The 15,584-nt window shown below is 55.4% G+C and overlaps 6 protein-coding genes across 6 annotated transcripts; 4 read left to right on the top strand and 2 right to left on the bottom strand.

Moving 5' to 3' along the window:
- Window positions 1–337: 337 nt before the first annotated feature.
- On the bottom strand, window positions 338–1,870 carry LTR77_001730 (uncharacterized protein; the record flags this gene model as incomplete). The annotated part of the gene is made up of 1 exon (XM_064798990.1): window positions 338–1,870. One exon carries the CDS (start codon window positions 1,868–1,870, stop codon window positions 338–340), a length of 1,533 nt encoding a protein of 510 aa, XP_064663317.1.
- Window positions 1,871–2,455: 585 nt separating this feature from the next.
- LTR77_001729 (uncharacterized protein) lies at window positions 2,456–5,869 on the bottom strand (the record flags this gene model as incomplete). Its single annotated transcript, XM_064798989.1, has 5 exons — window positions 2,456–2,754; window positions 2,805–2,911; window positions 2,963–3,152; window positions 3,204–3,666; window positions 4,886–5,869. The coding sequence occupies 5 exons, from the start codon at window positions 5,867–5,869 to the stop codon at window positions 2,456–2,458; spliced, it is 2,043 nt and encodes a 680-aa protein (XP_064663316.1).
- Window positions 5,870–6,555: 686 nt separating this feature from the next.
- On the top strand, window positions 6,556–8,612 carry LTR77_001728 (uncharacterized protein; the record flags this gene model as incomplete). Its single annotated transcript, XM_064798988.1, has 4 exons — window positions 6,556–6,632; window positions 6,683–6,820; window positions 6,870–7,729; window positions 7,780–8,612. 4 exons carry the CDS (start codon window positions 6,556–6,558, stop codon window positions 8,610–8,612), a joined length of 1,908 nt encoding a protein of 635 aa, XP_064663315.1.
- Window positions 8,613–9,406: 794 nt separating this feature from the next.
- On the top strand, window positions 9,407–10,281 carry cdc42 (GTPase Cdc42; the record flags this gene model as incomplete). Its single annotated transcript, XM_064798987.1, has 4 exons — window positions 9,407–9,546; window positions 9,605–9,724; window positions 9,778–10,156; window positions 10,207–10,281. 4 exons carry the CDS (start codon window positions 9,407–9,409, stop codon window positions 10,279–10,281), a joined length of 714 nt encoding a protein of 237 aa, XP_064663314.1.
- Window positions 10,282–10,755: 474 nt separating this feature from the next.
- LTR77_001726 (uncharacterized protein) lies at window positions 10,756–13,425 on the top strand (the record flags this gene model as incomplete). Its single annotated transcript, XM_064798986.1, has 1 exon — window positions 10,756–13,425. The coding sequence occupies one exon, from the start codon at window positions 10,756–10,758 to the stop codon at window positions 13,423–13,425; it is 2,670 nt and encodes an 889-aa protein (XP_064663313.1).
- A 552-nt stretch (window positions 13,426–13,977) lies between these two features.
- LTR77_001725 (uncharacterized protein) lies at window positions 13,978–15,580 on the top strand (the record flags this gene model as incomplete). Its single annotated transcript, XM_064798985.1, has 2 exons — window positions 13,978–14,038; window positions 14,088–15,580. The coding sequence occupies 2 exons, from the start codon at window positions 13,978–13,980 to the stop codon at window positions 15,578–15,580; spliced, it is 1,554 nt and encodes a 517-aa protein (XP_064663312.1).
- Window positions 15,581–15,584: the final 4 nt, after the last annotated feature.

The raw sequence follows: 15,584 nt of genomic DNA, 5'->3' as shown, positions 1-15,584 counted from the left end.
ACAGGGAGAGGAAGAGGGAGGGAGACGTCGAGTTCTTTTGTTCTAGCGTTCAAGCGTCTGAGATGTTATAGAAGGTGTGGTCGGGCTGGAAGCTTTGGGACGATACTTATCTCCTTGCGGGATGGCTGGTTGGGCGGCGCGGCATAGAGAAGGCCTCCAGACGAGGCCGTGAATGGCTGGACGAGGCACCTAATGTTTTAGTTCAATCTTTCCTTTGTATGTCGGCTTGAATCTACTGGCTCTTACCTTCTAGGTCAAACGAATGGGAAATTTATTGATCGAGTCCATCATACATCGTTGAATCATCTATAAGCACACCATTTTACTGCCTGCTCCCTCAGCCCACCGCCTTCCCACCCGGCCACACCGGCCTCGTCTGCATCCCATACTTAGCATGCCACGCGAAGAAATACGCAATCGCCGCAATCGGCTGCCCAAAGACACAAAAACTCAACCAGAAGATCAGATTGCCGACCAGCTTCGCATTATGCCCTTTCGCCTGTTTGAACACGTCCGTTAAGAAGATCAGGGGAAGTTGTCCGACCATGCCGAAGAAGGCGAAACCCAGGATGTTGTGTGTCGGGACTCCGATGAGCAGCTCGTGTAGGATGCCGGAGAAGAGGAAGGTGAGGATCTGCGCTACGGTAGGAGGGACACCGCGTCCGACCATCGGGGCGTAGATGTGGCGTTTCATAAAATGCGTGACGGGTTTGTTCCAGGATGTCCAGTACGAGCGAATGGTAGTAGAGTTCCACCAGTCGCCGTAGAACTCGCGATCAGCGAAATACATAATCTCCGCCAGCCCGTTGAGGAAAGATTGGAACAGGGCGAAGAAGCCCGCTAACCAGCAGACGAGGGAGATGGTGGAGAGTTTGAGCACGCGCTCGAGGATGTTGATGAGGTTGAGGGAGGAGATGTCGGTGAGGCTGTTGCGGAGCAAGGGGACGGCGTATTGGGCCGAGGTGATCCAGATGAGGGCGCAGAGGAGGCAGAATTCCGCGGTACGTTTGAGGATGAAAGACCAGCGGCGGGCGGGGAGCGTGGGGTAGACGGGTTGGTAGACGAGGGTGGGCGCCCACCAGAAGTAGGATAGGTTGCGGATGGTGATGTTGGCGGGGTAGGGGCAGGTTTTGTAGAGGGCGGGGAGGGCGCTTTGCGTGGAGGTGGTGTCGAGCATGGCGTGTCGGAGGTCGCGGTTGGTAAGGGCGTAGGAGCAGACTTTGAGCCAGACGACGACGGAGTGGAGTTGAGTGAGGACGCCGATGCCTGGGTTGTGGATTTTGTAGTAGACGACCCAGGTTGCGAAGACCAGCATGGAGGTTGCGTTGATCGCGTGGATGATCGCTATGGCTTTCCAGGTGGAGAAGAGTGTCTTCTTGTCTTGTTCCGTAACCATCTCATCGATCCCGTCCTCGTTCTTCTTCTCTTTGGCTCGGACGTCCTTTGCAGCATTGGCCGCGAGGAGCTCGATCATGTAGGCTCCGAACAGATGGCATGGCGTGAGGAAGTAGAGAAACGCACCCCATCTCCAATCGACCGGTGATATGTCAGAGCCGGATAGAGTGACCAATATGCCGTACTTCTTCAGGTTCTCAATCATCAGTCGTAGGTTCGACACGACCAGCACGAGGCCCATGAGATTGCGGAAGCCCAGGAAGGAAGGGGCGACCTCTGCGTCGTGGCTCAAGCATGATGTCCTGCTTGTCGAATGCACGGCGAAGGTGTGCTTGTACTTCTTCGACTCTTTCTTGGGTCTACGCTCTTGTTGGAGGGGTTGTGAGGGGCTGCTGTTGATTGAGATGGACTCGGGCGTTGTGCCGTTCATCCGCTCGGTGGTGGCCATTACGGGGGAGGTCGCTGTCGTAGACATTGTGATTATCCGGCCGTCAATTGGGAGTCATTGACGGGATGCTTAGCAATGGTTGAGAAGGCTTGCTGGCCTTGTGAGGAAGTTTGGCTTGGAAAGGCACTTGAAGTGTTCACGGTCTCTTCAGCGGTCTGACGAGGTAGGGTCTGTCGCCTCTTCGACAAAAGACTATGTTCAAAGAACTCATCACAGCCATTGGAGTTGCCCAGGATATTGGGGTGTCGTACCGCTCGATACGAAAGCTCAACAGAAATGGCTTGCAGCTCCAGCATTGGCTTTTGGGGTTGGGCGTGGGGCAGATCCCGCTTGCAGGGGGTGGAAGGGTCTTGCATGTGATTGACTCTAGGCATAGCATTTTCATGGCTACCTACTTCCGTTGTGCATCGATGAAGACACATATCGTCCTCATGTAACGGCGCTTTGCTCTGTACTGTGTGAGGTTCTGCGGATACCATGCCATACTCCTTCTTGGATGGACACCACCAACGCCTTCGCTGAAATGCAGTGCCAAAGACTGCTTAGCAAGTGAACTGCAACATCGCCAACGAGAAGACGTGCCTCGAGACCCCCCTTGTTGACGCCCGTAGCTCAAAGGTCCGTCAGGTCGACGATCTCGATACCAGAGTCGGTCGACAGGCGGGTGCGCTTGTTCGCCTGGTTCTCTCCGGTGATAGCGAGGTCATCGTCATTCTCGAACGATTCGCGATCGCGCTTCTCCTTCTTCACACGGACCTTCTCTTCCTTCGTGCGAGCTTGCTCTGCGTCCTTCTCCCGATTACGACGGAGAAGTTCTCTGGCTTCCTCGAGCGTGAGGAACTCCGGATCCCTGTCTTCAAGTGGCACAGGAGAGGGAGAGCGCGGGATGATGTTCTCGATTTGTAGGTCGCCTGTAGGATGTTAGCAGCGTATTCACGATGACGGCAGGGCAGAAGCTTACGGTGCGATCTGTACCTGAAAGCGTACGTCGCAAACGGCTTTTTGCCGTATGGCCAGTTGAGAGAACTCACGGTCGGGACATAGTTCAGCAGTTCTGGCTGGCCCAACCTGACTATTGTTAGACCCCTGCGAGCAACCGGTCACCCCTGACGTACTCACGAAACTTGGCTGGAGATCGCACGCCCTTTGAGCACCTTCTCTGGCAGGGCCTTTCCTTTTGAGACAGGCGTAAAGCTTTCACCGTCAAGCGGTCTTGAAGCGCCAGTCCGACGAGCGAAGACGCAGCGCACCTCAATTTCGCCAAGCTGCTGGAAGTCAATGGGTTTCAGGCCTTGCAGTGGTCCCTCGTCTGTCCATCATGGTTAGCAAAAGACTACTAGCAAATGAGGGAGTCACCAACCGGTGTTTAGCTCAGCAAATGTGAAGCACTCTTTGACGTAGGCACTACCGACCTTCCGGTCCACAACCTCGATAGAAGAACAGTAGGCCGACGTACTGTAGACGGAGGCGATACGATCAGTCGCATACTTGCCGTCCAAGTGAATTGTCCAGTCAAGCACGTCCTTTTCACATCCGCCTAGCTGAGCTCTAATCGTCTGGAGGCGGATAGTGAAGTTTGAGCCCGGCACAGCCTCGATGTACTTTACTCGCTTCAGTGGCTCATCGTTGCCCGCTTCGCCTGGATCGTCGTATTCTTGTAGCGCAACACCGTCCACGCAGACGTCGACGGTCACGCCGGGGCTTGTCGCAAGCTTCATCGTCCTCAGCTGTTGGTAACTTCCGTAGATGTTGACGAAGAGCCAGCTGGCGCGCGAAGCCCGAGTCTCAGTGCTGCTGAGCTCAGGCTGGTTTCCAGGAGAGATCTATGGGCAAGAAGGCAACAACTTGTGGTTAGTTTTAAGATGCGCCGAGAAAGCCAGCGACGGTGAATTTAGTGGCGTGGCAGAAGAGAGAGAACGTGTAGTGGTGGCTTTGATGAGTGATTGCCACCTGTCAAGTGAACGTGTGAAGTTGGCTTAAGGTGACATTTGGGAGGTGAGGTCGAGGTTGCACGACGCGTGAGGAGGGCGCGCTTCAAGCACGAGCTATACGCCACTTCACGTGCGACAATCGATCTTTCATATGAAAGCGGAACACAAAAGTCTCATGTTCTCTTGACACAGAATCACAAGGATCACCAGGTTGAGAAGCTGTGTAATCACCAGCGCGAGTGAAGATACAGCAAGAGCAATAGCGTGTCTCCTCGTAGCAAGATTGGCACAAATCACTGACACCCCTGTATCCAGCTTCTTCTCGCAACGAGCCCAGTCGCATGCTGGCCTTGTAACACTCAACCTCTCTCCTGGCGGCTGGTACTGAGCCCGTTTCGTGCTCAAGCGGCATCAGCTGCTTGAGGAGTTGGCGGCCATTCTTCGTAGTCCAAGTCTCGAAGAAGCGCTTCGTCATCCGCTGCAAGCCTCCAGTCGTCAGGCAAACAAGCATTCGTCTCTACCGCACTGGCATCACACTGTAGCCCATCGTACTGTCCAGTGAACCCTGTCGCGATATGGCTGCCATCAAGACGCTTGAGGACAGACGGAGTAGACATCCCTTGGAAGAAACTGGATATGTGAAGCTTCCAGGTGTCGGAACTGGGCGGATGTTGAGGTGTGATCCCCAGAGACTTCGCCCGGTCCTCCAAAGCCTGCTGGAAGTAACGATCGCCCTGCCTCTCTGCCTCCATCATCAGAAATCCGGATCAAGCTCAGGCAGGAGCTCGTCGAACAGGCCTCTGTACCCGGCATAGATGCAAGCGCGCATAATCTGGGGCAACATGTTGGGCTGTAGCTTGTACAACTGGCGGTAGGTTGTCTCAGCAGCTGTTACTGGCCACCATATGAGGTAGGGGGTGTGGAAGCTCTTGAAGGGTGCACGCGCGAGCACATTGTTCATCACGAACCGCGCGTTGATTGCCTGCTCAATGGCCGGAGGAAGCGAATGGGATTGCTTGGACCATCACACGGCGAATAAGGTGTTGTGGTGGATTCCGCGCACGCAGCATGCCGTCTCTTCTGGCAGGGTCTTCGGCCTGCGCAAACGCACGTACCTGTCAACGTTGCCGTGGTATGCAGCCATGAGGATGAGCAAATCTTTCTGGACTGTCGGTAAATCAGCCGGTAACGGCTCGTGAAGTAGTCGTAGTTCCGGCCTCGATGCGGACACCGACTTTGAAGGAGCCTCAGAATTGCGCTCGTCGAAGTGATGATCCTCACACAGGTCGAACATTGTTTCTTGGTACTCGAGTGACCCGAAGAGCGGGTCAGCGACATCGTCCTCGCTCGGCAGTTTCTGTTTGATGTTAAGCATCCAGCAGACACACGTATCGCCATTGAGGTTTGCAGCTTGCCGGCTATCAACATCCACGGAGCGCGTGTAGTCGTTCATGATGCTGTAACGGACCGGTTGAGACACAACGGCGTCGTAGATGGCCATATTGCCACACTCTCTTGCTTCTTCGGCGACATGCACGTCGGGCAGGACGTCCAGCTCCCCATAGAGCCGTGTGTATCCAGCCACAGCACACGCTCTGGCGACGTGATATGCCATTTGCGGATATCTTTGCACGAGCTCCCGGTAGGTCTTCTCGAGTGCGGTGACGGGATGCCATATACAGTACGGCATCTCAAGAGGAGACTTTATGTCGGGAATGATGCCGCTCATAATTCTTCGCGCATTCAGAGCACGAGCGAAGATTGGTGAAGATCCATGCAGCTCATCGCCGAAGCCTGAGTGGTACCGAATGCCATGGACCGTACAGAATTCATGCAGTGGGTGGCCGAGTGCTTCTGGTACCTTTTCACCTTGGAGAGCCGTCAGGCAAGCCTTGCGACTGTACTTCTCGTCCTCTTTGAAGATTGAATAGTCTGAAACGCTGGCTGCTGCGTTTACGGCCCCGCTGCTTGCGTCCCTTGCCTCTATTGGTGGTATCATCTCGCCGCTTTCCTTGGGTGCTCTCAGTGTAGAATATCGCGATACCGAAGCCCGCGATAGCCTAAGTCTCTGGAAGAGCTGGGAGACGAACGCCATTGCGCCTGCTCTGAGCGATGCAGCTTTTCGAGCAGTCGTTGTAGTGAATTTTCGGGAGAATGAGAAAATAGCGACTTTTCACTTACCTGATCTTGCGGCACAGCAACAACGTGAAGTGAGCGGCACGTTTTGCAGCCAATGTCTTGTACGCCTCTCCGCGTTAATGCATGGCCAAACAGTCAGACGTCCACCCGTGAAGCCCATCAAGAGCTTCCCGCGCAGTCATCCAGGGTGACTCAGTTTCCATGTCGAATACTACGCCCGGGGTATTTGATGAAGTGAGGTGTTGTGTCGATCGGATCCTTTCCGGGACCTGCATCAGCCCGGCGCGTGTCAGGGTGTGCAGAGCAGATCGATGACACGTCTGCTGCCTTTCAAGTTCCATGTCGCTTCCAAGTCCTTGTCGTTCTCTACCACCATCAACAACACCTGCGCTCGCGGCAGCTCGTTCATGTGAAAGTCAGCATGCTGGCGAAGAGCCGACGTCCTTTCCGACTCCACCTCGAGGTCTCCGCGCCGACAATCGGCCATCGCGGCCGCTATTCTTAGCCGCCACGATCTGATTATCGAACGTTCGTTTCCCTTATCTGATCCCCATCTCGACTCGATCATATCGCATACTCTCTCTATTCTTCTCGATGACAGTCGACCATTATTGCTATGGCAGCGTGTGCACGACTGACCACATGCCAGACATCGAACGTACGGCCTCTCGAGGCTCGGTGGGCCAGGTGCCGCGACCGGAGAAGGGCATCGTTATGAGGTAGAATAACCTGCCTTGGTCTGTTAGATGTATACTAAGGGTCAACGCAGGCCATTACTAGACCAGACAGAAGATGAGGACTCGACATCATCTGGCGATGACTTCAACTCCGCGCAGGCCGGCGTGCAACAGGCGGAAGCCATTGCATCGACTTGGAGTAGGACTGGTCTTTACATGGCTTATGTCGGGTAGGTCAAAACTATCTGTCTGATTGCTGCAGAGACTCATAATCAACAGCATCGCCCTCCTCGCAACCGCCACATCCCTGGAAGCCCAAACAACGGGCAACCTAACAATCTTCGCCACCAGCGCCTTCTCATCACACTCGCTTGTCGCAACCGTCGGCGTGGTCCAGGGCGTCGTCCTATCAGTCGCCAAACCTCCCATGTCCAAGATCGCAGACGTCTTCGGCCGCTTCGAAGCCTTCAGCCTCTCCGTCTTCATCTACAGCATTGGCTACATCCAGCAAGCCGCCTCGAACAGCGTGCAAACATACGCGGCCGCACAATTATTCTACGCTGCAGGATCTACTGGCCTGCAGATATTGATACAGATCTTCATCGCGGACACCAGCGACCTTTTGAATAGGGCATTTGTGTCTGCACTGCCAGATGTTCCGTTCTTGGCTACCGTTTGGATAGGACCAGAATTGGCTGAAACCATTCTCAAGACCATCAGTTGGAGATGGGGTTATGGCATTTGGGCTGTCGTGCTGCCGACTGCATTTTTACCCCTTGGGCTCTCACTCTTCGCCAACCAGAGGAAGGCCGCAAGGCGTGGCCTTCTACCTAAGTCACAGTTCGAGGGCCTGAACACATTGGAAATCGCGAAGACCCTGTGGTACGAATTGGATATCTTTGGCCTGCTGCTCATATGCGCGGCCTTTTCTTTGATACTCATACCACTCACCTTGGCCTCAAGTGCTGGATGGGAGAACAGCAGTCTGATCTCGATGCTGACGATTGGATGCCTATGTCTAATCGCCTTTCCATTCTGGGAGCGCAGCAAGCGTCTGGCACCTCGAGCATTCTTCCCACGGGCTTTGTTTAAGAACCGGACAGTCGTTGCTGGGCTTGGGATTGCGTTCTTCTACTTCAGTAAGTCGTCAAAACGTATCTATTCATGACATCACTCTGATGACTCGCAGTGGCCTTCTACCTATCAGTCTTCCCCTACTTCCAATCATACCTACTGGTCGTACAAGGCGAGACCGTGTCCTCAGCTGGCCGCATTGTGCAGACCTTCACATTCACTGCGACCATCACCTCCATTCTGGTATCTCTCTCAATCAAGCGCTTAAAGCGCTACAAGCTCTTCGTCGTGCTTGGTTCGCTGCTCTACCTTCTTGGACTCGGCCTCATGCTTCACTACCGGACGGAAGGCTCCTCCATCTTTACCATCATCGCTAGCCAAATGGTCGTTGGCATCGGCGGTGGCATGCTTCACGGTCCAGCTCAGCTCGGGATCCAAGCATCGGCCAGCCACCAGGAAGTCGCTGCAGCGACTGCAATATTCTTGACCATCCTCGAGATCGGAGGTGCCGTCGGTAATGCCATCTCAGGCGCTATCTGGACACACAATGTCCCCGTGAAGCTGGCCTTGTACCTCCCACCTGAGACGCAAGAACGCGCGTCTGAGATTTATGGCAACATCACACTCGCAGCGAACGGCTGGCCGATGGGCTCACCCACAAGACTCGCGATAAATCGCGCATATCAAGAGACAATGAGCAAGATCTTGAGCGTGGCCGTCTGCGTCGCCATCCCGTGCGTGATTTTGAGCTTCTTCATGAAGGATTACAGGCTTGATGAAATTGATCAGCACGTCAAGGGCATCGTCGTTGGTGGCGTGCAGGAAGCGGCTGAGCATCGTGATGACGACAATGCTCCCGGGACGTCACGAAGGATGTCTTACGACGCAGACGACGAGCAGGAGTCAAGAAGGAGTGAGGATGCGTTGTTGCCTCGAAAGAACTCGTGATGGTCAAGGCGTGGTGTTGTTGATGCGTATGAGCGATGATACCCTGGGATGACTTGACGACGCTTGTAGATATCTTGACAAACAGAGACGAACAGATTCACATACACATGAACTTCCATTAAGGCAGCTTGTTGAAAGTTAAGCATACGCATCCAGACCCCGTGGAAGCGGTCCCACCTCCGGCAACACCACTCCCTGCGTTCCAGCCCTTGTCTGCCCTGCCCAAGGGGTCCAAAGAAGAAACGCCTTCCAATCCCCAATCGCTCCTCTTTGTCTGGCCGCACACTCGTTCCACCATCACCTTATCTACCTATCTGAGTGCCCATCACCTTTTCACGTGCTCCAGGCTCGCTGCGCGCGTGCGTGCGTGTTGCGGTGTGGCGCTTGCGTCTCGGGATTTGATCCTCAAACCTCACTTGTTCCCGAGCCGGTGGTGACATTCGCGACAACCTCACTTTAGGCGCGATATCACTTTACCACACCTACTAAAGAACTCGACTTGCGAAGAAACATCTCCGACATAACACACCGAGTTGCTTGAAGCGACTGCACCGCCTTGCCAAACGCCTCGCAGCGCAGAACCCGCGCTCCATTCCTTCCCAGCATTGGCGCGGCGGTCCCTGTCTTTGACCTGACTTACTGCTAGCGCCAACGGCTCGAGCAAAAGGTGAAGAACAACGAGCAAGAGCGGTCGAGTACACACGTCCGGGAAGAGGCAGAAGTGGGCAAGACAGAAAGGATTGAGGGTTTCCTGCTGGGAAGCTGAGTGACCATGGTGGTCGCGACGATAAAGTATGACTCTCCCCCTGCGCGCTGCTTCGAGTCTCTCGAGTCTGGGTGGATGCTCGAGCTTGTCTATGCGGATGGACTCGGCGGTGGGACGTGATGGGGTGTTGGAGTACCCTGTGGAGACGGGGTTGAGGAAGGATACGAAGTATAAGGATGGGAATGCTGTTTGTGGGATGTGAGGGCTGACATGTGGTTTTGTACAGATGTGTTGTTGTGGGTGATGGTGCTGTGGGCAAGACGTGCCTGCTGATCAGCTACACCACGAACAAGTTCCCGTCAGAATATGTACCGACAGTGTTCGACAATTATGCGGTTACGGTGATGTACGTCTAGCTCTACAACCGAGGGAGCTGTGCGTGGAAGCTTACAACTGCAGGATCGGAGACGAACCATACACCCTCGGACTCTTCGATACCGCAGGTCAAGAAGACTACGACCGACTACGACCCCTCTCCTACCCTCAGACCGACGTCTTCCTTGTCTGCTTCTCCGTCACCTCACCCGCATCATTCGAGAACGTCCGAGAAAAGTGGTTTCCCGAAGTCCACCATCACTGTCCAGGCGTGCCGTGTCTGATAGTCGGCACGCAGACCGACTTAAGAGATGACCCGCAGGTACGGGAGAAATTAGCAAAGCAGAAGATGACTCCGGTACGAAAGGAGGACGGCGAGAAGATGGCGAAGGAGTTGGGGGCGGTGAAATATGTGGAGTGTTCGGCTTTGACGCAGTTTAAGCTGAAGGATGTTTTTGATGAGGTGAATCTACCGATCTATCGTTTCTCAGATTCGTGTGTTGACATTTCCAGGCCATTGTGGCAGCTCTGGAGCCACCCGCAGTGAAGAAGCCGAAGAGAAAGGGAAGAGGATGCATACTTCTTTAGTCGGCGTTTTGGGAGGCGTATCACGGCGAGCAGAAACCAAATGGGCCACATCAAGCCTGGAGCAAGCGAATTCAGTTCAGTCGTCATCGATCCTGTGGGTTGGGAACTTGTGGCGGTGTTGCGGGCGCGCTGCCTTTAGGATGCTGAGCTGTCCCTCATCATATATCCAAGCAAGTCTTGTTTCTTCTGTTTGATACTGCTTCACTTGCTCACATTGATGTCGCTAACATTGACTTGGGGAATCAACGCTATCGAGACGGAGGGCATAGTAGAGGAGAGGTCTGGCAGAAGCATGTGATTCTTGGCTGGACTTCGCGCTCCTGCCCGATCGGGATTTTTGAGCTGTGCGTTGCAGCTTGTTTGTTGTGAGACCAAACACGCTCATTCACAACATCAAAATTCTGCATCACAAACTTATTGTCCCTGCATCGCATTGTCTCGTCACTCGTTTCACCACACTCGTTATGCTGCATCATGTCGTTCTTTAACCAGCAGGAGTACCTGCAGAACACCAAGACGAGGAAGAACAACAACGCGCAGGGAGAAATGCAGGTCAAAGACAGCGCGCCCCTCTTCGCGACCTCACCCGAGAGACGCCACGCTCTACGCAAGCTCGCGGACATCCCTGAGGCAACCCCTGGACCGAACGCTTTTGCTCAGCAAGAGGCTCATCTGCATCGCTACCGGCTCGACAGCAACGCCTTCTACCAGCAGGAGATGCAGAGACGTCTTGCCACGCCACCCACCATCCCGCACCCTGCTCTGCGGCAGAGAAGCGCGTCTGACCCGCCAACGCCTCCACGCATGTCTACCTGTACGACCATGTCACCATTCATCGATGCTGGCAAGCCGGAGAAATCGCCACCGCTCAAGCTCGTGCCGTCCGACGACTACCTCGCTGAGCCCACCGAGCGCGGCTACATCGAAGAGCGGCGCGAGCAGATCCTGCACGAGAAGTCTGGCAATGAGGGACAGCGCACGCCGGTATTCGTCTCCACGTCGACCTTCTCAAAATCGGTCGGTACACCAAGGGAGCGCACCGAGAAGAAAAAGGAGGTGACCATCGCCGAGCCACCTGTGAACAGTGCGAAGACGCCCAAGCGTTCCATCCTTGAGAAGCTGCGTCTCAACACCAATTTCCGCAACACGCCGTCCTCCATCCCGACCGCTACGTATGCTGTACCAGCTGCAACAGAGGCGAAGGATCACGTGCCGGTGAAAGCGCAAGCTATACTGGGAACAACGTCGCCATCGAAGAAGAGTCGCACCAGCTTCGGCTCGTCGCCTTCAAAGTCAAACATCCCGCGCTCGCCATCTAAGCGCAAAGGTCTCTTCAGCCGCAAGACTTCTGGGCTGGGGGAGAGCGTGACCTCACGCTCGAAGTCTGCCCTTAGCAGCCGCTCGGTTGAGTCCGATCACCCACCACCCACAGCCAGCACGGCGGGCAAGACGCCGCCGACCGCTTTCTCAGACCCAACGCACTACAGCTACAGCGGGAAAAGCACACGCATCGCTTCGCAGCCGCACTCCTCCACTGGGCTGGGTATCAATAAATGCTCCATCGCTCGCTCGCAGAGCCTCAAGTACTTTGACACTGGCATCCCACCCACACCGCCGTCGAAAGACACGCCACCAGAAGAGAAGGCGAAGCGTGAGCCTCAGCTGAAGAGTAAGTCCTCCCGCCTGCCGTTCCACGATGAGCAGGTCACGACGCCTTCAAAAGAGCAGCTTGGCTTCGTCAGCACCAACGAACGTCTGAGCCCGACCAAATTCGGCAGCTATGGCAACCGTGAGGTCCCGAAGTTGGTAACGATGCCGAGCATGTACTCGCTGCACGCTTCCGTGGTGCCTACTCTGCACGATGCGAGCACTTTCGAGGAGATGAAGGCGCGTATGGATGGCTTGGCTCTGGAAGGCTTCAGCTTGCCGCCGGAGAACATGCGGGGACCGAAGCAGGGCATCGTCTACTCGCCTAGCATCTACTCGACTGAGTGGGGTGAGCGTCCGAATAGCGTGCTCATTCATGCCGCGTCGCCGTCGCATCAGGCTGCTGCTCGCCATACCAAGAAGTATTCGGATAAGAGTAAGAGTTCATCCAGCGGCGGCGACATTCCGATCGTCTATCCAGAGTTGGCGAAGGATCCATCGTACAGCGACATCACTCCTGGCGCCCTTCACGCAAAGAAAGGTCGTGGCCGCGAGCAATCCGAAGCCACGCTTCCAGTCCACGGCTGCACGCATTCCCGCGACCACAGCTGCGACTCCCGCGCTTCTCGTGAGTCCGCAATCTTCGCACACGGTGTGGAAGAGGATGCCGATAAGCACTCGCCAACCTACGGCTCCCCGTCGTCTTTCAGCCATGCCAGCGCCGCTCCATCACCACTGCACATCCTCCCAGCGACCACCTACAGTCCCCCACCGCGCAAGAACAGCAAAGCACACCTCCTCACCCCCGAGCCAGCCAACCGCAGCCTCAACGGCAAAGACGGTCTACATATCTCCACCCCTGGCTCCCGCAACAACCTCTTCACTAACGCCCCCACCCTCCCGGCCTCCTCGCCCACCCGCCCACCAAGCCCACTCCGCCACACCGAGAGCCCAGCAGCCGGGCTGCGCAACAGCTACACCGGCGCTGACACCAACGTGGATCCGGAGAAACCTTCCCCACCAAAGAAGGAGAAGAAGAAGGATGAAGAGCCAACAGACAAAATCGACAAGATGCTCGAACTCCTCGCCAACCTCAACACGCGCAACAACGAAATCATCAACATCCGGGATGAGATGCGGGCTTCGAACATGCGGTTGGGAGAGAGGTTGGCGGTTGTGGAGAAGGAGCGGGTGGGGTCGCCTGTTTCGTCTTTGGGGGGTTCTGAAGGTAGCGGTCCTGGGTTTGGTGTGAGGAATGAGAAGGTAAGGGAGGGGAAGAGGGTTAGTACGGCTGTGGCGGAGGAGTTTTATCGTGGGGGGATCGTGCAGGAGCAGGAGGAGAGTGAGGATGGGGAGAGTGAGGGAGATGAGGGTGAGGGGAGGAAGAGGGCGGATACGATCGCGGAGTTGCGGGAGACGAACGAGCGGTTGTTGGAGATGGTTAGTGGGTTTGCGGAGAGGATCAAGAGCTTGGAGGGGAGGAAGGGGAGGAGTTGATGTCGGTACTGTTTGCGGGAGGTTGGTCGTTGGAGAGGGGCAACTTTAAAAAGGTGGTTGTGTGATGCATTGGTTGGCGTTTTGGTTTTGGCTGGTGGTGGGTTCGCTGCGTTGTGTACTGAGCGGAAAGCATTGGGTCTGGTTGCGATTTTGAGAGGCGAGCAATGGGCTCCTCCAGGAAGGATGGCGATTGTTTGTGATACCCAGCTGAGGCTAGACGGTCTGCACGCTTCTGGAGTCGGTTGTTCTACGTTCCTGGTTTTCTGGCAGCGGGTTTGGCTCTTCATAGCAGCATGTACATATACTTCCTACTGTCTGACTTCTTCATCGGTTAACGTTCAGTCAACTTGAGTCCGTTATAAGAAGCACTTAGTTTGTACAGAGTGATCAGTAATTGTACTCTGCATGTTTACATCTATTTTGCCGATGACACCATCTCTCGCCAAAGTCAGAAAAAGTTCCAATGACGACGTCGGGGATTGACTCACGATCACAACACATTGAATTCATAAGACAATGCCACGAGCGATATAACATTCTAGTCAATCGACAATGTCTTCGCAAGACACAAATGGGGTTGTGCGGCAGGCCAATGGCGACGGCACCAAATACCGTATGGCCATCCAAACCTCACCTCCAACATCACACTGACATGCGAATAGGACGGATCACACCAGCAGAGCAGTCCGAGAACCCATTCGTCAAGCTCATACCCGACCAAGACATCGCCGTAATCCCCTCATACGAGCTCGAATCTGGCGTCACCCTCCACAATGTCCCCATCGCCTACAAGACCTACGGCACCCTGTCCCCGGAGCGGGATAATGCCATGGTCATATGCCATGCCTTGACTGGTAGTGCGGATGCAAAAGACTGGTGGGGGCCACTGCTCGGAGGTCCAGAAGAAGACGGCAAAGAGGCGAGAGCGTTCGACATGTCGAGGTTCTACGTGGTGTGTATCAACAGCCCAGGCAGTCCATATGGTAGCGTCAGTCCGGTCACGGCAAGAGATGGTGATCCGGCGAATGAGCATTACGGACCAGACTTCCCTTTGACGACGATTAGGGACGATGTGAATATGTTCAAGCTTATACTCGACGACCTCGGCGTGAGACAGATCGCTACGGTCATAGGAGGGTCCATGGGCGGCATGCTGGTATTGGAGTTTGCATACTTTGGCAAGGACTATGTCCGCACGATCATCCCTATCGCCACCTCCGCCCGCTACAGCGCCTGGGGTATCAGCTGGGGTGAAGCGCAACGCCAGAGCATATACAGCGACCCAAAATATCTAGACGGCTACTACCCCTTCGACGACCCACCCGCAACAGGTCTCGGAGCAGCACGCATGCAAGCCCTCCTCACCTACCGCAGCCGCGACTCGTTCGAAACCAAATTCGGCCGCAACATCCCCGGCCCCTCCAAGAAAGAAAATATCAACGCCCCAGCCCGGCCCACCACGCCCTCAGGCGAGCACTTCGCAATCCACAACGAAGGCCACAAAAACGCCGGAACCCCCCGCTCCGCCCGCACCGATCCCATGACCTCCTCCACTGACTCCCTGCCCACTCCGTCACCCAGCAACATCACAGTAACCGACCCGCAATTCGCCGGCGCCACACCCTTGCCCGTCCCTGCTCCTCCCGTAAACCTCCGCAAGCGCATCCCAACCTACTACTCCGCGCAATCATACCTCCGCTACCAAGGCGACAAGTTCATCCGCCGCTTCGACGCCAACTGCTACATAGCCATCACGCGCAAACTCGATACCCACGACGTCGCGCGCGGGCGCACCGACACTTCCGGCTCGCCGACGCAATCCGAAGTCAACGCCGCGCTCGCCATGATCGAGCAACCGACCCTCATACTCGGGATCCAAAGCGATGGACTATTCACTTACGGCGAGCAGCAGGAGCTCGCGGCGGCGATTCCGAATAGCGAGTTGAAGACTATTGATAGTCCGGAGGGGCATGATGCGTTTCTGCTCGAGTTTCGGCAGGTTAACGCGTTGATTCTAGGGTTTATGCGCAGGGAGTTGGGGGATATTATGGCGCGGGAGCCGGTGAATTGGCCGCCGAGGTTGGAGGAGGAGGGGGGCGAGGTGAAGGGGAGTACGTTTGGGGAGGCGGAGGTGGAGGATATCACTGCGTGGTGATGGC

Source organism: Saxophila tyrrhenica, assembly GCF_035928015.1.
Source record: "Saxophila tyrrhenica strain CCFEE 5935 chromosome Unknown scaffold_2, whole genome shotgun sequence".
NCBI classification, from domain to species: Eukaryota; Fungi; Ascomycota; class Dothideomycetes; order Mycosphaerellales; family Extremaceae; genus Saxophila; species Saxophila tyrrhenica.
This window is presented reverse-complemented; position numbering and strand designations above follow the sequence as displayed.